The 22,973-nt window shown below is 45.6% G+C and overlaps 1 protein-coding gene across 4 annotated transcripts in view; it reads right to left on the bottom strand.

Annotated features, from left to right (window-relative positions):
- Positions 1-16,001: 16,001 nt before the first annotated feature.
- Positions 16,002-22,973, bottom strand: part of EBF3 (EBF transcription factor 3) — a 125,851-nt gene continuing 118,879 nt past the window's right edge. Inside the window, exons 12-17 of one of the 4 annotated variants that reach the window (XM_032175024.2) lie at positions 22,063-22,128; positions 21,018-21,195; positions 19,749-19,937; positions 19,147-19,344; positions 17,986-18,098; positions 16,002-16,879 (exon numbers count right to left, since the gene is read on the bottom strand). In XM_032175024.2, coding sequence (XP_032030915.1) covers positions 16,862-16,879; positions 17,986-18,098; positions 19,147-19,344; positions 19,749-19,937; positions 21,018-21,195; positions 22,063-22,128 — 762 coding nt within the window. In that variant the 3' untranslated portion in view covers positions 16,002-16,861. The remainder of the gene's footprint in view (positions 16,880-17,985; positions 18,099-19,146; positions 19,345-19,748; positions 19,938-21,017; positions 21,196-22,062; positions 22,129-22,973) is intronic. The other 3 variants (XM_032175040.2, XM_032175049.2, XM_032175075.2) reach the window with 3 other exon arrangements.

Raw genomic sequence — 22,973 nt, 5'->3', positions numbered from 1 at the left:
CAGGTCAGAGGCATGAAGTACATTTACACTATTGTGTAATCATCACCTCCATGAATCTCTAGAACTCAGTTCCTCTTGCGGACAGAAACTCTTCCCCTTTAAACAATAACTCTCTATCCTCCCCTCCCCAGCCCCTGGCAGCCCTCATTCTACTTTCTGTCTCTATAAATTTGACCACTCTAGATACCTCATATAAGCAGACTTAGACATATTTATCCATTTGACAATAAATATTTTTAAATGAAGGAATGAATGTATTTAGTACAGGTGAAGGTGGGGTGAAATAGGGATTTTCTTACATGTTGGTGAATGAGAACATTTGACCACACCCATCCAAATTTAAAGTATATATTTAACAAATAAGCCAAAAACCCCACTTCAGGGGCTCTTTCCTGAAGACACACTGATTAATGCACAAATATACAAGTGCAAGGGTGTTCTCTATGGCACTTTTTAAATATAAAATTTATTGAAGTAGGAACTACGTACTGTGACATTCAAGAACCATAAGCATCCAGCCCCATACAATTTACAAGGTGAACCTACCTGAATCCTGATCTGAAGTTCCAGCAGGCTCCCTCTGACCTCCTCCTAGTCACTATCTCCCTGCTTGGGTAAGCTCAACTTTGCCTTTTCACACCATTGATGAGTTTTGCCTATTTTTAACTTGATATAAAGGGAAATCATATAGTGCACTTTTTTTGTGTCTGACTTCTTTTGGTTGACATTATGTTTGTGAGATTCATTTCATATCAATGCATGTAATGATAGCAAATTTATTCTCATCATTTTGTACACTATTCATATCATATGAATATGACACAATTCTATTTAGACATTTTGCTACCCACGACCATGTTCGCCATGTTTCCAGTTGGTGGCTTTTAAAAATACTGCTGCCATTAACTTTGTTGCGCATGTACTTTAGTGAATATATGTACTCATTTCAGTTGGTTGTATACCTAGTAGTGAGATTGCCAAGTCATAATGTTCAGCGTTGGTAGATGCTACAAAAGAGTTTTTTCAAGTACTTCTACCAATTTACATTCCCACCAGCAATGTGTGAGACTTCCAGTGGACCCAAATCTTTGCAAAAACATGATATTGTTTGACTTTCTCAGATTAGTCATTCTGGCGGAGATATAGTGATATCACTTTATCTTTTAATTTTAATTTTCCCGATGGTTAATGAAGTTTAACATCTTTAAGATGTGAATTTACTATTTGGATATATGACTTGATGTTTCTTGTTCAGGTTTTTGGCCATTTTTCTGTGAGACCGTCTGCTTTTTTGTTAATGATACGCAGTTCTTTATATTCTGATATGAATTCTTTGTCGGATATGTATCTTGCAAGTGTCTTTCACCACTCTGTGGCTTGTCTTTTCATTTTCTTATTGTATCATTTTGAAGAACAGCATTTCTTGATTTTAATGTCATCCAATCTATCAATTTATTTTATGGTTAAAGTTTTTTGTTTTCTGTTTAGTGTATCTTTGCCTGTCACAAGGTTACAAAGATATCTCCCATGTTTTCTTCTGAAAACTTTATTGTTTTATCCTTCACATGCAACTAGAAATCCATCTAGACTTGCTTTTTTATATGGTGTAAGGTAGGGGTTAGTTTTATTTTTTTCAAGAGATAAAGCTGATTGACTCAACACCATTTGTTGACCCAGCCTCATTTTGTCATATGCGTGGGTCTGTTTCTGGACTCTCACCCATTTTACTAAACTTTCAGGCTATCTTTGCACCAATAATACGTTGTTTTAATTAGGATAACTTTAAGCCTTGCTGGGTGGTGATCTAAGTTTTCCAGTTTTATTCTTACTGAAGATTATGTTGCTATCCTTAGCCCTTTGCATGTCCCTGTAAATTTCAGAATCAGCTCATCAAACTAAATCTGCCAACATTTTTATTGAGATTTTGTTTAATCTACAGATCAATTTGGGGTAAATTTAGGTATTTACAATAATGAGTTTTCTAATCCATTGGCATGGTATATCTCTCCAACTACTTAGATTGTTAAAATGTTTTTCTCAGTTATGTTTTGGGGTTTTCACTGTACCAATTTTGAATAAATAAATAAATTCCATTTATTTCTAGATATTTGATGTTTTGCTGCCATTGTGGGGGTATCTTTTTTTTTTTTTTTTTTTAGACAGAGTCTCGCTCTGTCTCCCAGGCTGGAGTGCAGTAGCGCAATCTTGATTCACTGCAAGCTCTGCCTCCCAGGTTCATGCCATTCTCCTGCCTCAGCCTCCCACGTGGCTGAGACTACAGGCACCTGCCATCATGCCCAGCTAATTTTTTGTATTTTTAGTAGAGACAGGGTTTCACCGTGTTAGCCAGGATGGTCTCAATCTCCTGACCTTGTGATCCACCCACCTCGGCCTCCCAAAGTGCTGGGATTACAGGCATGAGCCACCACACACAGCCTGTGGAGGTATCTTTTCTAATGGTATCTTTAAAATTTTCCATCTTCTACTTATTTGTTACTATAGCACTTTTTAATAGCAAAGAATATAAAATTTTCAACAGGGGACTGGTTCCATAAATGTGGTTTCATATGTACAGCGGATTATTCTACAGCCACAAAAAAGGATGGGGTGGATCTACATGTACTGACAGAGAACTTCATTAAATGGTATAAGTGCTAAAGAGTAAGTGCTAATGGGGGAAGGATGATGAGAATAATATAAAAATTATTGTTTCATGGTTTTACAACTATATGTAGATGTCTGTTTGTTTGTAATGTCCTTCAAACAAGGTCCAGAAAGATTGACAGCCCATTGGTAATAGTGCATCTGCCTGCAAGCTGAAGGGGTTTAGGCAGAGTTTGGATAAGGAGGATTAACCTTTATCTCCAAATACATGTTCATTGCTTTTATTTGGGAAATAAGCCTGGATTACAAGAAAGTAAAAAAAAAAAGGGGGGGGGAGGGATTATTACCTGTTTAATGCCTGTCTTTCTTTCTTTCTTTTTTGTTTTTGTTTTTTTTTTGAGAAGGAGTCTTGCTCTGTCACGCAGGCTGTAATGCAGTGGTGCAATCTCGGCTCATTGCAAGCTCCGCCTCCCGGGTTCACGCCATTCTCCTGCCTCAGCCTCCCAAGTAGCTGGGACTACAGGTGCCTGCCACCAAGCCTGGCTAATTTTGTGTGTGTGTGTCTTTTTTTAGTAGAGATGGGGTTTCACCCTGTTAGCCAGGATGGTCTCAATCTCCTGACCTCATGATCCACCCACCTCGGCCTCCCAAAGTGCTGGGATTACAGGTGTGAGCCACCACGCCTGGCCCTAACGCCTGTCTGTCTTCTGGCTGAGGACCTGGCCTACCACAAGGTCTCCACAAATACTCAGGATGGAGCTGGCATTGAATGATCCACTTGGCCTGCACTGAGACTGTCAGGCCTAAGTCTGGAGCTCTTTTTATGTAGTTCTATAATTTCAATGAATGTATATGGTAAACTAACACAAGAACTGTGTACTGTGGAGCAAAACCATGCTAGATAATGAAAGAACTGGATTATTAATGGACCACTGTAGTGTGATATTGAGCCATGTGCCTCAAGCACGGAAGCAGATGCCCTGGTCCAGGGTCCTGCTTTGGTTATGTGCGTGGACCCCTGAATCAGGCTAGTGAGGCCTGCATACCCCTTCCCCAGAACAATGTTTTCATTGTCCACAAAATAAAATACATACAATCACAGAAAAAATTAATTCTATTAAATAGTTAGCAAAACACTAAAAATAAAATTTGAGATATCATTGTATATGTACTTCTTCATTATTCATGCATTAAACAAAATCCAGGAACAGTTGAGCTAATTATTACCAGAATCTCCAAGTCACGATAATCATAAACAATCTGATACTGCTAAAATGACTGTGGCTTCTTGCCTGTACTCATAAGGAAATGCTGAATTTTATAGCCGTTAGTGAAAATAAAGTTAAATTTTTGTTTTACGTTCAAGTTTATGGACCTAGCTAGGTTAAGAACCCTTGCCTTGGTTGAAGACACAGTAAGGAACACTGTTTCCATGAAAATGTGGTTTGCAAAAGCTGGGGTTCTGGGGATGCAGCAATAATCCAAGCAGACCAGCCCCTGTCCTCAGGGGGCTTCCCTTCTCATGGGGAGAAAGTACAGAAGTTAATTAAGTCAAACCTGAACTTCATTAAATGGTGTAAGTGCTAAGGAGAAAAATAAAATGAAAGGGAGAGGGTAAGGTATATGTGTGGTGTTTGGGGTGGGGGTTAGTTTTAGACAGGCAGGCAAGGCTGCTTCCCTGGGCCGGGGGTGAGACCTGAGTTGGGGAGCACAGCAGGTGCTTTTGCAGAAGAGAGCTCCAGGGAGAGAGAACAGCAAGTGCAGAGCCTCAAGCAGGAGCTTCTGCAGGAGGGAGGTGTGGCAGGGTAGTGGCTGACCCTCAGTGTTCTTGTGGCCCTTGGAAGGTCTGGTGGAGGGGGTGCAACAAGGGTGTTATTCCTTTCATTTTAAGGGCCCCTCTGGCTATGGTGTCAAGACACAGAGAGACAGAGCTGTAGGGCAAGGGCAGGAGTGAGGGGACCAGTTAGGCTGCCACCATCCGCCGGGGACACACTGATGTGGCTCAGAGCAGGGTGGCAGGGGTGGCATCTGCTGAGACTCCTGAGATCCAACTGAAAGAGACAACAAGTTTTAAAGGAATGTAAGAAATAAAGAACTATGTTAAAAATAGTGGAACTGAGTATTCTGAAATGTTTAGAAAATAATGAAACTGCTTTTTAAAAAGCCATCTGGAAGGATTTTGCTTTTTCTTCATATCATTTGGAAATGACCTTCGAGGAGAAGCCCTGTGTATGTGTGTTCCACAGAGGACCAAGAGTGGGCTCCAGAGAGCCCTGGCAGAGTCCAGGCCGGGGAGGGGGCAGGCTATCCCACCTGGGGAGGGGGCAGGCTATCCCACCTGGGGAGGGGGCAGGTTATCCCACCTGGGGAGGGGGCAGGCTATCCCATCTGGCACCACGTGGGGCCGGGACCTTGTGGAGAGTGTGGACCTGCCTTGGTCTCACCCCAGGCAAGAATTAGGAGCCATGATCTCCACTTTGGTGGCCTGGAGATAATGGGTCAATAGGGGCCTTACAAGACCACCTTCCCCCTCCAAGGTGTGTGGACACCAAGCAGCCCGTCCTGGGGAGCAGGTTGTGTGGGGGGGGTCTTGGCCAGCTTAGGACAAAGACTCAGGAGGCCCTGGGATCCCATGTGCCAGCCTGCAGCATGAGTCCTGGCCATGTGCTCCAGGAAACATGGTTTCCCCAGAACACCAAAATGCTGAAGAGTAATTCTTCATGAAAGATAATGTTCATTTTTTATGCTCTGATAAAACTACAGGGCTTTTTAATTTTTTATAACAGCCTTATCAAGAAATAATTCACATACCATACAATGTACTCATTTAAAGTGTGCAATTTAATGGTTTTTTAACATGTTCACTGAAATGGGCAACTACTACCACAGTCAATTTTAGAACATTTTTATCACGTCAGGAAGAAACCCATACATACCCCTTGGCTGTCACCCCCATCACCCCATGTCCCCCAGCCCTAAGCAACTACTTTTCTACTTTCTGTGTACATAGATTTGTCTGTTCTGGACGTTACACAAATGAAAACATATGAGTTTCTTGGTTATTGACTTCTTTCATTCAGCACAATGTTTTTAAGATTCATCCATGTCGTAGCATGTTTCTGCATGCCATTCCTCTTGTGGTTGAATAATAATTCTGTTGTATGGATGTACAATGTTTTAAAAATCCATTCATGGCCGGGCATGGTGGCTCACACCAGTAATCCCAGCATTTCAGGAGGCTGAGGAGGGAGGATCACTTGAGACCAGGAGTTTGAGACCAGCCTGGGAAACATAGCAAAACCCCATCTCTTTATAAAATACAAAAATCAGCCAGGCGTGGTGGTGCATGCCTGTAGTCCCAGGTACTTAAGAGGCTGAGGTGGGAGGATCGTTTGAACCTAGGAGGTCAAGGCTGCAGTGAGCCTTGATTGTGCCACTGCACTCCAGCCTGGGAAACAGAGTAAGAGACTGTCTAAAAAAAAAAAAAAAAGTCATAATGGACATTTGAGTGGTTTCCACCTTTTAGCTATTATGAATACTACTGCTAGAAACATTCATGTGCAAGTTTTTGTGTAAATATATGTTTTTCATTTCTCTTGGGTCTATACCTGGGATTGGAAATACTAGGTCATATGGCTCCTCTGTGTTTGACCATTTGAGAAATTGTTGGACTGTTTTCCAAAGTGGCGACACCGTTTCCAATTCCCATCAGCAATGTGTGAGTGTTCTAATTTCTCCACATCCTCACCAGCGCTGGTTATTATGACCTCCTTATTACAGCCATCTTATTGGGTGTGAAGTGGTAGCTCATTGTAGTTTGGACTTGCATTTACCTAATGACTAATGATGTTGAGCATCTTTTCACATGGATATTAGGAATTTGTATAACTTCTTTGAGAAGATGTCTATTCAGGTCATTTTCCTATTTTTAAATTGAGTGATTTGTCTTTATATTATTGATTTGTAAGAGTTCTTCTTATATTCTAGATACAAGTCCCTTATCAGATAAGTGATTCGCAAATCGTTTCTCTCATTCTTTGGGTTGTCTTTTCACTTTCTTAATAGTGTCTTTCGAAACATAGAAGTTTTTAGTTGTGGTGAAGTCCAATGTATCTATTTTTCTTGTGCAGCTTATGCTTTTGGTATAACATCTAAGATTTGTGTCACATCCATTGTCAAACCTGAGGTCATGAAGAGCCCTCTGTTTTCTTCTAAGAGTTTTTACAGTTTTAACTCTTAGAGTTAGGCCCTTGATCTGTTTTGAGTTAATTTTTTATATGGTGTGAGGTACAAATATACTTTTGTTCTTTTGCTTGTGCCTCTCCAGTTGTCCAGCACCATTTGTTGAAGAGACGATTCTTTTCCCATTGAAAGACCTTGGCAGTTTTGTCAAAACTCAGTTGACCATAGATACGTAATTATACTTCTGGAGTCTCAATTTTATTTCATTGATATGTCTATCCTATGCCAGTACCACAATGTCTCAATTGCCGTTGCTTTGTAGTAAGTTTTAAAATCAAAATATGGGAATCCTTTAACTTTGTTCTTTTTCAAGAGTATTTTGTGGTTATTCCATATCTGGTGCAATATCATATGAATTTTAAGATGAGCTTATTCGTTTCCTTAAAGAAGCCAGCTGTGATTATAATAGGGATTGCACTGAATCTGTAGATCAATTTTGTGTTGTTATCTTAACAATATTGTCTTCCAATCCATGAACATGGGATTTTTTAGTTGATTTAGATCTTTAATTTATTTTAACAATAAAACCATAGGACTTTTTGAAAGTGTTTCGGAACAGCTATCTTTTGAGGTTGCCTACTCTTACCAACTCCCCTGTGAGAGCTGCCACAAAGTTCTGGGTCTCCATCCTGTCCAAGGCATTAATGTAGCCCTAGGTGAACAAGCCCAAGGAGTCAGCTGGAGGGGAACTGGGCTGGGTTTTGTTCTTCCCTTTAAAGGTCCTCCCTCCTGCAAGCCTGCCCAGGCAAGTGGGTGCTCATAGCTCTGGCTCATTGCTAGATCTTGGGTGTTCTCTTAACCTTGGTTTAACATCAGCTATTCACTTTGTCTCTATACACTATTCCTTTCCTCTTCAGAGCTGGGGAATCATCATGTCTTAGGGTGCCCAACCATCTGAGTTTGTCCTTTCACGTGTGTGAGAAGGGCATAATCTAGATTTTATCATGTGTGTTTCTACTACCCTCAGCACCACTTATTGGAAAGGCTGCTCTCTGCCACTGCATTTCAGTGCCACCTTTGTCGTCAATCAGGTGACCGTGAATAGGAGGTCTGTTTCTGGTCTATGCCATTAGGTTATTTGTCTGTTCTAGTTCCAGTACCAAGGTGTCTTAGTTATTACAGCCTCATAAGATGTGTTGGTTTGGGTGGTTCAAATCCTCCAGCCTCTGTCTCCGTCAGAATTGCCTTGGCTTCTCCGGATCATTTACAGTTCCAAGTACATTTTAGGATCAGCTTATCAATTTTAAGAAAAGCACCTAGTGGAATTTGATTGAGATTGTACTAAATCTGTAGGTCAGTTTAGGGAGGAAGAATTGACATCATCTCAACAGGTAATTTTCCAATCCATGAATATGGTATATTCCTTCATTTATTAAGATTTTAAAATTTTCTCTCAGTACAATTTTGTGGTTTCCTGTGCAGACATCTTGCATAACTTGGGTAGCTTTCTTTCTAAGTATTTGCTGTTTTTAATGCTACTGTAAATGGCATTGAAAATTTTTAAATGGCATTTTTAAAATTCCTGTTATAAAAATACTGTTATTGTCATAGAAATACAGTTGTATATTGACCTTGTATGCATTAATCTTGCTAAATGTATTTATTAAACCTCATACGTTGTAAGTTATTTTTGGTTCTCTTATAATGCTAATTTTAAGATTTTTTTTCCCCTAATTTGCCCGGTCGGTAACTGGTTGGTTGCAGGCAGCAGAAGCTTCCTCCAGGAAGTTCAGATAAAAGTGAAGATAGTATCAGGCCCCAGAGGCATGCTGAGAAAGCCAGAGCGAGGAATTCAGTGGGGCTTCATGGGGACTCCTCCCTTGGGCTCTCTCCCCTTTGTACCATGCAGCCCGGATCTCCACACCTCTGCGCACTCTCCTCTTTCCTGCCCACTTGCCAGTCTGGTGTCTGCTCTCTTAGCACTATGTCAGCCCCAGCTCAGATTCCAGGTAGCCATGCACCAACGCCCATCCCATCACGCCTCAGTGTTCTAGGCCAATCTGATGGCTCTGAGTTAGTTGTCCCCGCTACCTCGTTCACTGTAGTAGGAGGGCAGAGTGGTGAGACAGTGATACAGTGAGCAGTGTTCTCCAACACATAACTCTGCCTGTCTATTCACAAGAAAACTTGGAAAATATTAACGTAATGTGTAAGTTTTCACCTCCCAGATATACCTACCGTTAATTTTGCCGTAACTCTGACCAGTATTTTTTCTAAATATATGTATATTTTTATATATTATTTATTTTCCCTCTACACAGAAATTTACGAATTGGAATTATGTTCTATATAAACAGTATTATATGCTTGTTTTACCTAATTTTATGTCATTTGAGGTTGACCATTTTATTAGATATACTTCAAAAACATAATCTTTATGGTTTAATAGAATATATAATATTCCATTATAATGGCTATATCATAATTTAATGACCAATTCCTATTTTGAGCCATTTGGGTTCTTTCCAATTTTTTGATAAATATTGCCATAGCTAACAATTTTGGACTTTAAAGTCTTTTCTAATATCTGATTATTTCTTTCAGATTGATTCCTTGGAGTGGAATTAGTAAAAAGGATATGAATATTTTTAAGTCTCTTGATATGTCAGACTGATTTCCAGAAGGCTTGTACCAATTCACTCTTCTACCGACAACTGTAAGAATACCCTTCCTCCATCAACAGCATTGTGTATTCGCTTTTAAGAAAAATCTTTTCTAATGTAATAGGTTAAAAAAATTCATCTCATTATTTTAATTTGATATGTATTTTTAAATGAGGTTGAATATAATTTCCCAAGCTTCTTGATCACTTTTATTGTTCCCTTGTGAATGGACTGTAAATTTGCCTCTTTTTTCTTTAGGGTGTTCATTGAGTCCTATTGATTTGCAAAAGCTTATTGTATATGAAGAATATAAACCCTTTGTTGAGATTGTTACAGGCATCTTTTCTCTCTTTCCTGATGGCGCCTTCCCTGCATCAGTCCTGTGTTCTGCCAGCCCCACAATAGTAGCACAGGCAGTGAAGAATCTGGTCCCTTATAGGTGGAAAAACACGTTCTATATTTGGCTTAGCTAACGAATGCTGTGATGGCTGAGGAAGCTGTACCAACACCCTCATCGTCCATGGCCCACCGTCAATGTGGAGTGTTGGGAGAGGGGGTGGCCTGATGGGGCAGCTTGGTGAGAGATACCTGTGTCCCCTTCTGATCCTTTGTCTTTCTCAGCCAACACGTTTGATATTGTTGTTATTCATTGCAAGTCTACCCTCCAAATCATGATTGCTCTTATTTTCCTCTTCTTCATTCCATCCTTAGCCCATTATTACCTTGTTGGCAGTCACAGAAGCTAACTTTTATTGAGCCCTTGCTGAGTGCCAGCTGCAGGCCTAACCCCTTGCAGCCCAGCCCCTCTGGCTGCCTCAGTCCTAGCCTGCACCTCCGTCCCACTCCTGCACCATGGGGTGGGCTCAGTGTACCCTTCCCACACTGGCTCGCCAGCCCCATATGTGGACCCCAGGAAACCCACGGAAAGCACAGGGAACCAGAGGTTCCGAGGCCTCCTGGCGGCTTCAAAGGCCCTGGGAGACATGGTCTTCTGCCTCTGGTTTTGGGAGCATTGATGTGTGACATTGGTTATGTTCTGAGGCAAAGCCCACTGACTCCCAGCTGAGCTGCACCGGGCAAGCCAGTTTCCACTTGTGGCCGGTACAGGTGGCCTTGGCTGAGTCAGGCACTCCAAACCCTGTGGGTGGCTTGGTTAGAATCTTCTCAGGGAAGTGTGACTTCTTTCCTTGCTTCCATTTAGATACCCCTCCCCCCCTCTCCCTTCCTTTTTTTTTGAGACAGAGTCTCACTCTTGGTGCCCAGGCTGGAGTGCAATGGCACAATCTCAACTCAGTGCAACCTCCGCCTCGCAGGTTCAAGCCATTCTCCTGCCTCAGCCTCCCAAGTAGCTGGGATTACAGGTGCCCACCACCACACCTGGCTAATTTTTTTGTATTTTTAGTAGAGACAGGGTTTCACCATGTTGTCCAGGATGGTCTTGAACTTCTGACCTCAAGTGATCCGCCTGTCTCGGCCTCCCAAAGTGCTGGGATTACAGGCATGAGCCACCATGCCTGGCCAGTCTTTCTTGCTGAAGATACCTGAAACCTAAATCAGTGGAGAGAGGGTAGGGTTTGGAGATTGGAGACGTCACTTGGCATCGGGCCCTGGTCCTTTCAGCCTGGTGACCCTGGCCTATCATCTAAACTTTCTGAACTGCAGTTTCGCCACCTGGAAGTGGGGAGCCAGCTCCAGCATAGAGCTTTGTGGGAGGACAAAAGAGATGATGTGGATAAAGTGCTCCGCAGATCATCAGGGGCGGCAAAGGTGAGTATTGCTGTTAGATGTGTGGAATATTTGACTCACTTTGGAGACTATATTTAAGAGATGGTCTCTGAGGGATCTTGAATCAGAAACAGTGTTCGCCTCCTCCTGAAGTAGTGCCTGCCCTCACTTTGTCCCTGGCCCCAGTCTTTCCAGGAGGGACAAAATGCCCTCTTAGATTCCCACTAAGTACCAGAAACTCAGTGGGACCTCAGCTTCCCCGCTCAGCCTTGACCAGGTGCCCCCATGCAGGGGTGAGAAGGGCGCAGGTTCATCCAGGGCACTCAGGAGACCCACTGGGAGGCTGGAGGGTGGTGGCCTCAGATGCTTTTGAGTCTTCTCCGGGGGGACACCACCCTGGAGTGGCCTGGGGGGCAGGGCACGCACTGCCGAGGAGAGCACTGGGGCTTCCACTGGATGCCGGATGGGATTTAGCCAAGATTCTCTCTGCCCAGATCTCAAGGTCTTGGCACATGGGGACTGGGAGCCCGCATGCTTCTGTATCCTGTGTGCAGCTGTCTGTGGGGTGGTGTAGAGCCAACTGGGGTGGGGTGGCATGAGGTGAGGACTCACCAAAACTGACGGCGCTCCGCAGAGAACGTCTCTGGGGCCATCCGTGGATCTGTGAGTGCAGACCTAGAAGTCACTGTGAATTTTGCCAAGGATGACATCCCAGGTTATAAAGCTGCCACTGGATTCACCATGATTGGCACCTGTTATTGTCACAGGTTCAGTTGGCTGCACTCAGTGGGGCAGGCGGAGTCACCAGGGCTGCCTCTGCTTGCCAAGGAGCCCAGCCACGGGTTGTCCCTAGGCCAGGGATAGGAGCGGGAGCTGCGTCCATGCTCACTCCCAGCCCCACCACGACGGCAACTCGCTCCCTGTGAAACCTACGACTCTACACTGGGACATGACAAATGACCAAAAAATCAATTTGTAATCTGATTGGAGGTTTTTGATTTCCTCTGATGAGTTTAAATTTCATTAAAAGCAACCTTATTCCAACATAAAAGGAATCCTTGAAGGGTAAAACAGGGGATTGTCTCACCGAGTATAAAGCATCCCAACTCTTTTGTGTGATTTATTCATGGCATTAATTGTGAGGGCCAACCTGTGGTGTCCGTTGGCAGCTGCGCCGTTATCAGGGCCTGGGATCGGCCCAGCGAGCTCAAAGCACAAGGAGTCACATTCAAAAATCACTCTTCGGCATATTGACACTTCAGTTATCAACAACCCTTTTTATCTGCTGGGAGGGAGATCGCAGCTCGTGGGGCCGGAGTAAGCCACAAATCACTGCTGCCACCGCCTCTCTGCATTCTCTTAATTGTATGTATTCTCTGGAAAAAAATGATCATCGTGGCCTCTTGTCTTGATGAGAAATTGACATTTCTGAGGACTTCTTTGGGCGCTCCGAGCAAGCGAGATAAGGCGTGGGCTGTTTTAGAAGAGAGCAGCCTTTCTTCCCTTTCAGGGGCCTCTTCACCGCTCGCGTTGACCCACTTGATGAGTATGGATTTCATGAGGTCTTTTTCAGCATTTGAACTATAAAAGGCTCAGAATGACACCACCCCTTATAGACAAAAGATAACCTTGCCCTTTGAATATATTGATTCTTTATTAACTAGGCTGTTTAATGCAATGAAATGAGGCATTAGATTGAAGCCCATTTCAAGTGCTTTGAATAATCTTTAAAAGCTTGAAAGACCTTAAAAGGCGGCCTGACAATAATTGGCATGCATTTTGAAAGAAGGCAGTTCTTGCTTCTGATTTGAAACACAAACATAAAATAATTTCTCTGTCCCCGGGTTACAGGGCATTGGGTACTCGTGGCACCAGCGCAGAGTGGGAAGGAGGTGACTTGCCCAGCAACTGCTTGTCCCAGCCCCAGCCCCAGCCTCCAGCCACTTGGAAGGGAGCCTGCAGGGGAGGGGAGTGGGCAGGCTTCAGGCTTGTACCTTATAAGCCTCTCTCTTTGCTGTCTCTTTAAGGCTGAAATGACAACCTGATTGTCAATGACAGGAGAAAAAGGTATTCACAAGTTTCTTTATGTTTTGAATAATTGTTTCCTGTTTTGCTCAGCAGAACAAGTAATTAAGATGACATTTGTGAGTACTAATTTGGATCACACTTATGTGTATGTGTTATAAAGCTGCAAGCCAAAACATGCAAACCCAGCCTTTCATGGAGGAGAAAATGAAAAAATACTGAGTGAAATGGGAGCATGGGAAACTCAGAGGAGCTGAACATCGGTGTGTAAATTAGAACCTCAGTGTTGACGGCAGATCTCATTATAGTTGGTGCATTTGGCTACCGACGTGCAGCCAGCAGTGCCCGGGGCTAGTGCATGGGGTCTGCTCTGCCACTGTGGTGGCAGTGGAATCGATGATGCCCCTCTTGCAGACCGTAGGCAGCACAGCATCTGGGTGCCCTGTTATCTGCACACCCATCCAGAGCCTTTGCTGCTGTGCTCACTCTCCTAAGCCTGCTTCTTGCCCAGTGGAACCCAACCATGGAACCAAAAGCAGCATGTGTCTGGGGTCACTGGAGCCATTGTTCTCTACCTGCCCAGTGCGCTATGCAGAAGCAGAGGAGCTGGGGCAGAAGGTCTGGAGGGAGTGGGTTATGAAGCCCCTCAGTGAGCCTTGGGATTGTTTGAGTTCTCAAAGACAAGTGCTGGAACAGTGATTGTGTCACCCCAGTGCTGCTGTGGCCCACAGAACATCTGTGACATAGAAACATCAGCCAGAGTGCAGCATGAATACAAATGGCACCTCTGGGGGTCAGGACCACGTAAGTGACAATTTGCTGAACCTCTCTCTCTACGCAGGTTAGAAGACGGAGGCTGGATAACTTTGTGGAAACTTCTTCTGTGGATCATTTTTATCTTGGCCAAGTTGCAGCTTCAGAACCCGGTATGTGCAAATGAAACCCCTGATATAACTTTTATGTTAGTGTTGTCAATTTAATAATCAAAACAGAGAAAATTACCAAAAGTGAAATTCACAGACAAGAAATACTTTAATTAAATATTGTGTAAAATGAACATTTTTATACAGTTAAATATCTGAAAAAATGTACAGATAAAACAATCTTATTGTAGGGTCTTTAACAGTAAAATCTACTATTTAGTGAAGTGCTCAGTCTTGAGACAGTGAAGTGATGTGGGCATTGACTACTTAACCTAAAACACAAACCAAGTGAGGGCATGGGGAAGCTGGCAGGCGTTCTCAGTGCGTCCATGTGAGCTCTTTTGTAGATCAAACTCTTACTCATACAAAATAAAACGGAGGCAATTTAGTTCCAAAGTGACTTCTCCGGCTTTCCCATGTAGCTAGGCCTTGTCAACCATCACAAAGCCAGACTGTGACCTGCTGACTCCTGGGGACATTATTTAATTTTGTCCCTAGAATGAACACTTTCTAAGTTGTGCATTGTTGATTTTTGTCAAGAAGGTATTTTAAAGTCCCTCCTTTTTGTTTTAAATTCGATTTCTGCTGCAGTTTGCAAAATGTTTGCTGTGCTTTGTTTGCAAAGCATTTAGTGCAAAGGAGAAAGAAAAAAAAAAAACACCTGACACTTTTGGTCTCACTGTGGGTTTGGCACGAAGAGGCACGATATCTGAAGGAGGTCATTCCAGTTTTAAAAGTACGGACAGTGCTGTTGGAACTGACCACAAAAATGTATTGTTTTAAAAAAATTGAAAACCAGCAGTGATTTGGGTCCCCCGAAACCTCTGTGAATCGGAGGTGGGCCCAGGAGGGTGCAGGACGCAGCAGAAATAGTCCCAGAAAGGAGAGACGGGTCATGCAGCAGGCTTGTGCTTCTTTGTGTGTGTTTGTGTGTTGTACACCATACATCTCCAAATGAAGTATTTATTAACAATTGTAGTGTAAGCCTGTGATAAAATAGCACAAAGGTTCTTTAAAGAAGAGTCCACTTTTAAGGCATCAGAGAAGTTAATGTGGCAAACATTTTAATTAAAACATCAGAAGTAAATTTTATTTTAAACTTTAGGCCTCTGAATTTTTCCAGTAAACACAGTTCAGCTATGTGGCAAAGTCATGGGTGGCATCTAAAATGACTTTTTACATTCTACAAAAAAATAAAATAAAATAAGGACACAGCCCCATATGGTGTCGCCTCTTCGCGGCCGCTCCACATGCACAGGATCTACTAGGATTTGTCACGGCCGGGTGGCACCGATTTGTTTTGACTATACAACAAACTTTTGTTTCAAAAGTATTTGTTCAGATAACTTAAAAATAATATAAAAATAAACAATGAATTTGACTTTTCCTCAAAATAAAAAAAAAAGGATGGAAAGTCTAAACAATAGCATATTTTTGAAGTACAAATGAAATGTAAAGACACTGGTTCAGCTTAAAGAAACAGATCAGAGACAAGTTCTTGGCTAATGCTCTTCCCAGTATCACAACACCAGGCCATGATCAAAAACCAATACAGAAGAGAAAGAAGAAAAAGGAAAAGGCAGGAAAAGCAATGTACAAAATTTCAAAGATAAATACAATATTTATAATTGATATGTTACAAAATAAAGTCCCTTAGCAACTGCAAGTGTTCATGGGAAAGGAAGTATCAAACGAAGACCATTTCATTCCTTATAAGACACATAAGGAATAAAACTTGTTTTTCTAAATATTTTAAGTGGATCTGAAAAAAATTCAAGACAAGTGTATAAATATTTAGCTACAACTTTGGCAAAATCACAAAAGTCTACAATTTTATAACCACATACAAAACACATTAGGGAAGGAGGATCTAGAAGTCAAAAGGACAATTTCTGGTACAAGAAACATAGACCTCACAGTAGCCTAAGAATGCAATAGTATACAGTGCTAGCAAAAGTTGAAAAAATGTTGCAGATCACACTTGCTTAACAGGAAGCTCTAGCAGTGGGAGAATATTGGAACCAACAGACAGTAGCATTTTTTCTCTGTCAGTGTGCTTGTTGAAGGCAAGAGAATTCAATATCAAAGTTACAATTTCTAACTACAATAAGTTACAAAGTTTCATTTCATTAAGATGAAGTTAAGCAATGATAAACCCTCCCTCCCTCCCTGCCACCCCAGTTTCTCCTCATCATATAGTCATCCTTTTTTCCAGTCTGATGGCTCATACCTCCTTGGCCCCCTTTTTATCACCACAAAAAAATATTTCACATTATAGAGATACACAACCATTGTGAATCTAAGTATGAGTACAGAAAAATGTTTGGAGGCATTTTTCATCAGTGTTTGTTTCATGATCATCAAAATGGTGCATTCACAAAGTTTCTCCCAACACATAGCAATTACTAGACATGGCCAAGACGGAGTCAGAAACTTTATACAAAATAGGCGTCGCTTTGTTTTCCTTATTCTTCAGGACTGAGAAATGTGAAAATATGAGAAAAGTTCAGTTAATAAAATGGAATTGTTCATGAAGAAGTAGGCTGTTTGCATGTTGATTCTTAATAGTTTAAATAAAATCTTTAAACAAAGTCTTCTGTAGCATTTCAATTGCTGCTGATTTTTTTGAAGATACTGTTTCCATCAGCATGTCTTAATATACTAAACGTGTCCCCTGAAGTCCGTCCTTTGATGCTGGGTGCTGCGGAAGGTAAACAGAAGTCCCTCACATTGGCGGGACTACCAGCCCAGACATAGCTGCAAGACAGAAGGACAGAGCAGTTACTGCAGGCTCCCCCACGCGCCCTCCCGCCGACGCGGGCGGGGCTGCCCTTCCCCGCTATTCAACTGGGAGGCTGGTCTTGCACAATTCCATCCACCAGCCTCAGGCGTGGTTAGGGTGTGCTGGGGAATCTGCTTCCTGAGGTGGGGGCGCATGTGGGGACAAAAACCTCCGGTCCTGCCCCTCCTGCAGCCCTCCTCAAAGGCTTCTCTTGGAAAAGGGAAGGGCTCCTGGCACTGCTGTGTGCAGAGGCTGCAGCTTCCCCGCACTGACCGGCGCACTGCCAACAGGTGCAAAGCCAACGGAGGCCCGGAGCCCCCTCTGTCGAGAGAGGTGACCCAGCCTGGTCACTCCCGTGATGCCAGCCAAGGCCGGCTCACAGGCCCTGCTCTCGCTCCCTGTGTGAGAACCAGACTGGCCTCAGTCTCCCCCTCTGCTTCCAGGTCTGGGCTCTGACCGTGCGGTCATCTCTCTGTATCGTAATGGTGAGTCAGGGGCTCTCCAGAATCAAAGCCACTCACAGCCCACCTGCCCTGGAACCTCCAGGCAAGGGCCACGGAGAGACGTGAGTCACGGCACCACCTCGGGACCTTTTTTCTCTTCTCAGGAAAGAAGAGAAAACTTTTTGCACGAGAACGCCAAGTGGGGCTGACGCTTTCACATGAACTCCTGGTACGAATGTAATTTAAAATCTTTTACCGCTAGTGTTGTTTAATTTTTGTCAGAATGATTGTTCTCATTAATTTATGTATAACATATTAATACAATTGTTCATGTAGTGACGTGAGCTTCAATTTCTCAGTTCATTAATTTCAACAATATTAATTTATCTCCGACTCACCGTTACAACTTTATGGTTTGGAAGCCCTGTGCGTACACACCGCGTAGGAGGTGCCGTCTTTCAGCCGGCCTGACCCCATGTCGCGGGCAGGGCCGCGGCACCTCACCACCTGCCTCTGCAGCGACCCTGGTGTGGTGCCCGCTGATGGCACGCAGGCCAGTCGGCGGCACTTCGGGGGCCTGGGCGTCCCTTCATACGCTAACGGATGTTGTGAAGACAATGATTTCAAATCACTGATACCTTTCCAGTTCCTTTTTTGAGCATTAGTTCATCAAAGTGAAATATGCCACCGACTTCACAAAAGGGCCAGTTTGTCTTCTCCGCGGCTACGTCCTCAGCACCCAGCAGAGAGCCTGGTACATAGTAGGTGCTCAGTAAATACTGGTTGAATGGGTTCATGTTTCTAAAGGAGTAACTGGATTTGAGTCACTGGGAGGACCATATACCAAAGGTGGTGTCTGAAAGAGGCCAGATGACGGCCACTTAATTAAGTGCCTGCGGGCCTCAGCACCTCACAAAGGGCCACTCACAAGTTCATGAGGCCTGGGGGCACCCATATGGCTCTGCCCGTCACACACATCACAGGCCACGTGCAGCCTGCACAGCTCAGATGGGCCAGGCGCTGGGCGGGCACAGGGTGCCCACTCCGTGTGGCCTCATCTGTGGACAGCTGTGCCCTCGGGGCCGGCCCTTCTCCCTCTTGATTCTTTCAAAGAGATCACGTAGGAAAATCAGCTCCTGTCCACAGACAGGACTGCAACCTGGTGTTAGTACACACCTGGCCCTGGGTCTAGACGCACACCCCTTTGCAAAAGACAGTGCAGCCCTGCTGGACGTGTGGTCCAGCAGATAAGGTGCAGAACCAAGGCCCAGCCTCGGGACAACGAGGGTAGGTAGATTTTGAGATGGGCTCCACAGGTGGTATGGTGCCCCGCCATCCCCAGCCAGGGCTATTCTCGCTGCTTTGTGCACAGGAGGCTGCAAGCCCAGGAGCTATGGGCAGGGCTGCATCCTGCGCTGAGAAGTGCCAGGCCCCGGGCAAAGGCCCATTGGCTGAATCAGACTGACAATGACCACAGCTACCTTCACCGCACTCCCGCCTTCTCTCACGTGGTCCCACCCCCTTAGGGGCACAGGGTGCTCCACCGTAAGTACACTAGGTGCCGTCGGAAGGGTGAGCTGGACAAAAACCAAGAGGAGGAATCTGGTTCTTTCTGGGGCTCAGTGCACAGGGGTCCTCGCTCTGAACACCAGGCAGAGGTGGCGCGCATCAAGGTGGGCCACGGGAGAACATGCAGCGGTCACAGAGGTGCCAGGAGAAAGGCCAAGCCCCCACCCCCACTCCCATCCCCACCCCTGGAGAGGACCCGGCACTGGCCCCCGGCCCCGCACCACCCTCACCTTGCAGTCCGTTCCCGTTGGCGCTGGTGCAGGAAGGAGGAGGAGAGGCTTGGGGCCGGACCACGGGCGCGAAGGCGCTCTTCTGTTTCACTGCGGAGATGACATTGGCAGGTGAGAATGAGAAAATGCCGTGTGTGCTGCTACAGTTTGAAGGGAGGGTGACCGAAGAGGCTGCCATGGTGGGGCTGGACGGCACTACTGCAACAAAGCAAACACGGTCAGCACGCGCGGCCGCGGCACAGCGCCACGGCGAGAGGGCACCGAAGGCCTCGCCTCAGACGGGGGGCGGGGGCACGAAAACAAAACATGACATGCGTCTGGCTCGGCCACGCTCTGGATAACAGGCAAGCTCTTTTGCACTGGACTTTCTCTTCCAATTGAGCAGCCCATTTTGTTCCGATTTTGTTTGTTTTGGTTTCCAATGAGATCACATTGGGCCCATTTTGGGTCAATTTATGGTCGCCATTTGGATGCCCAGCCTCCAGGGCCACCCTTCCTTTTATCCAGTAGCTCACATCACAGAACATCCAAGCAATGCACACACTCGACTCGGTAGTGAATATGAATCTGCGTGATGACGTGTGACAAAAACAGACACTTACTGCCGTAGGGAGAGTTAGCGGAGGAGCCATTAAGAAATCCAGGCGAGCCAGGGACCCCTAGATTGGCCATGGCGCCACTTCCATATCCATTCATGCTAGTGCTGACTGTGTTGTAATTGGACTGCTGGGGAGTACTGCTGGGGACGTAGCCTCGCGGGGACACGCTGCTTGTATTGCGACTGTAGCCGACTGTTGAAATCCCCCCCCCCCGGCCAAAAATAACATTATTATCAGCGACAGACACTTGGGGGGGGTTCCCCGAGAATCTATATCATATATTAACATTGCTAATTGACCCTGTGCTTTCCACCTGCTCTAGCGCCTGCTGCCAGCTCGGATGACCTTATCACGCCAACCCTGCTGCCACTGTCTCACCGTGAGCCCCATCCTGTCTCTGCTGGCTTCGACAGCCAGCCGGGGCATGCTTCGATCTCACCGTCAGTGGCTTTCACGTTTCTCTTTAGAGGCAATTATCAACAGCTTGGATTCCTGGTCTGTGCCCCCACGCTCTGTGAACTTTCGGCCTCTGTAGACCTTCAAATGCCATGACTGACAAGGAGAGCTTGTTTGTGGCCGTAACTTCCCCTGAAAGGCTGTTTGGGGGTCTTCATTTGTATGGTTGCTATTTCTATACATGGGGGCGGTCGGGGGACATGGAAGCTTCATTCCTGCCATGGGAGCGTGAACGGATGGGAACAAAATCAGCAGTACAGGTGAGGTGTTTTCTAAGATCACTGCCTGCGCGCTTTTCAATGAGGAAAACTAAAATGGACCCAAACGGCAAGACGCAGCAGCCTTGGCTGGCCCAGGTCACTGCACCGTGGGACGGGGTGCGGAGTGGGGAAATGGGAGTCTCTCTCCATGGATTCGTTCCAAACTTAGACCCAAATCCCGCCGTGCAGTGCGTCCAAGCAGGCTCCCCTCGGCTCCCTAGGCCATGGCTATCCTATGGCTTAGCCCAGTCTTCCAAGGAAAGCAAAGTCGCTTATGAACACATTGAGGGAAACTTCTAGCAAATACCAGTGACCCGCATGGCATCCAGTGGAGCTGCCGTTTTTAGTAACTGGGCTCTCTGAGTGTTCTTAGCCCAGCACTGGCTGGGAGGACCTGCAGCAAGGTCTTCCTGAGCAAAGGAACCAGCAGAGCCAGAGAGAACGGAACACTACGGACATTCCCCAGCCGGCCCTGGACACGTGCCTCTTCAGCTAAGGCCTCAACCAACCCGCGGAGAGCGTTCAGGGCAGGGGTCCTCCCAGCACGCCGGCCTACCTTGGTCGTTGGCTTGTGACGTCTCCGACACGTTGACGGCTAGCTGGCTGCTGAAGGAGTTGACGCCCATCATGCCCGTGTGTGCAGGGGTGTTGCCCAGGGTGGGGATCTGGTTGTGATTGCGGGGAACGCTGTACAGCGCCTCGGCGATGTCCGCCGCTCGCTTCAAGATGATCTCCTGCAGCAGGAGCAAGTGGGAGCCAGCCTGTCACCCCAGGCCCGGCCCAGCTGGCCGCACTCTCGGGGACCCACGGTGGAGGCATCCCACTGTCCCTTGCCCAGACCATGACCAAATCTATTTCTTAATGGGCAAAGAGCTTCCCCTAGGAAAATCATTTATTGACGCTTTTGAAAGGGTGCAGTATCTGGCTGGGCACGGTGGCTCACACCTGTAATCCCAGCATTTTGGGAGGTCAAGGCAGGCAGATCATCTGAGGTCAGGAGTTCAAGACCAGCCTGGCCAACATGGCGAAATCCCATCTCTAATGAAAATACAAAAATTAGCCGGGTGTGTTGGCAAACGCTTGTAATCCCAGCTACTTGGGAGGCTGAGGCCGGAGAATCGCTTGAACCTGGGAGGTGGAGGTTGCAGTGAACTGAGACTGCCCTACTGCACTCCAGCCTGGGTGACAGAGCAAGACCCTGTCTCAAAAAAAAAAAAAAAAAAAAAAAAAGAAGAAGAAGAAGAAAGGGAGCAATATTTGCTCTATTCTGCCCTGCATACTGTGGGGCGCCCATCCAGCCCTCCCTGGTTCCCAGTGGCACCAACACCGTCCACCCGCCACTGCACACTGCAGATGGGTTTCAAGGCTGTGCTCTCCCCCCGTGACAAATTTTTCTGCTTTTGGGTCCTGACACCAACTCATCATTTCTACTTGAACCTAGTGTGAGGGCAAGGATGGGAAGCCGTTCTCACATCAGCCTCCTGTGGAGTCACTGGAAAAGCATGCCTTGTGTCCAGAAAGCCCACACTGGAGCCACACCGGCTGCCCACGGGTTCTGGCATGGGGGGAAGGATGGGCGAGGGGAGCCGCCCTCCACCTACCTGGTTGTTGTGAGGCATTCCGTATAAGGCTTCCACCAGGTCTGCCGCCCGCTTCAGTAACACCTCCTAAAGGAAGAGCAGACAGGAGGTGATTCATGGGAGGAACCCGCCAGTTATCACTGCCCTTCAGTACCAGTTCCATCTGCGGGTGTGGAGACCAGTCCCCACCCACGGCAACCCGTCCTGGCCCTGCCGTGCGCTTCGAAGGCAGGCACAGACAGGAGGGCACGTGCATGCTGACAACACTGTTTGTGGCCTTTACAAGGAGCCTGAATAAAAGCGTTTTCTGTGGCTCCCCCGTCCGGTTCGGCTCACAGAGGTGCATGGACAAGCGGGAGGGCCAGTGGAGAACAAGCCCAATCCGTGCCTGAGGTTTAATGACGGAGTCTTATGGGTATTAAACAAACACACACATGGTGGAGATATGAAAGGCCCAGGCACCACATTTGCCTGTTAATTCCTAGCACTTTAGTGGTGAAGAACAATAAGTAATTTTCCATATCTTAATTAAACTGGCAGAGTCCTTAAAGACAACATCTCACCCCTAATTCACGCCCCAAATTTGCAAGTGAGTTCAGTGCTTATTCCTCTTTATTTTGAACAATAAAGTGAATTAACTTGGGTTAATCTAGTTCTTTCATAATGACATTAAGAAATTTTTCAATTAACCTCTTTGACTGCATGTTGTAAAGGACTTCATAAATGCCTTCACATTCCGAGAGTGTGCGCGCTGTGCCTGGGGGCTTGGATGCACCGAGTTTTGTCTTATCCACGTCTGCACGCCTACCTCCAGTTTACGATTGTGCGGATTAATCCAGAGTTTAGTTAATTTTAAATACAAATGGGGGCTTACATTTTAACTTTCTCTACCTTGAGCTGTAATAAAACGGAGCTGAGCTTTTTAATAAGCC

This window comes from Hylobates moloch, unplaced genomic scaffold (genome assembly GCF_009828535.3).
Source record: "Hylobates moloch isolate HMO894 unplaced genomic scaffold, HMol_V3 SCAFFOLD_3, whole genome shotgun sequence".
NCBI classification, from domain to species: Eukaryota; Metazoa; Chordata; class Mammalia; order Primates; family Hylobatidae; genus Hylobates; species Hylobates moloch.
This window is presented reverse-complemented; position numbering and strand designations above follow the sequence as displayed.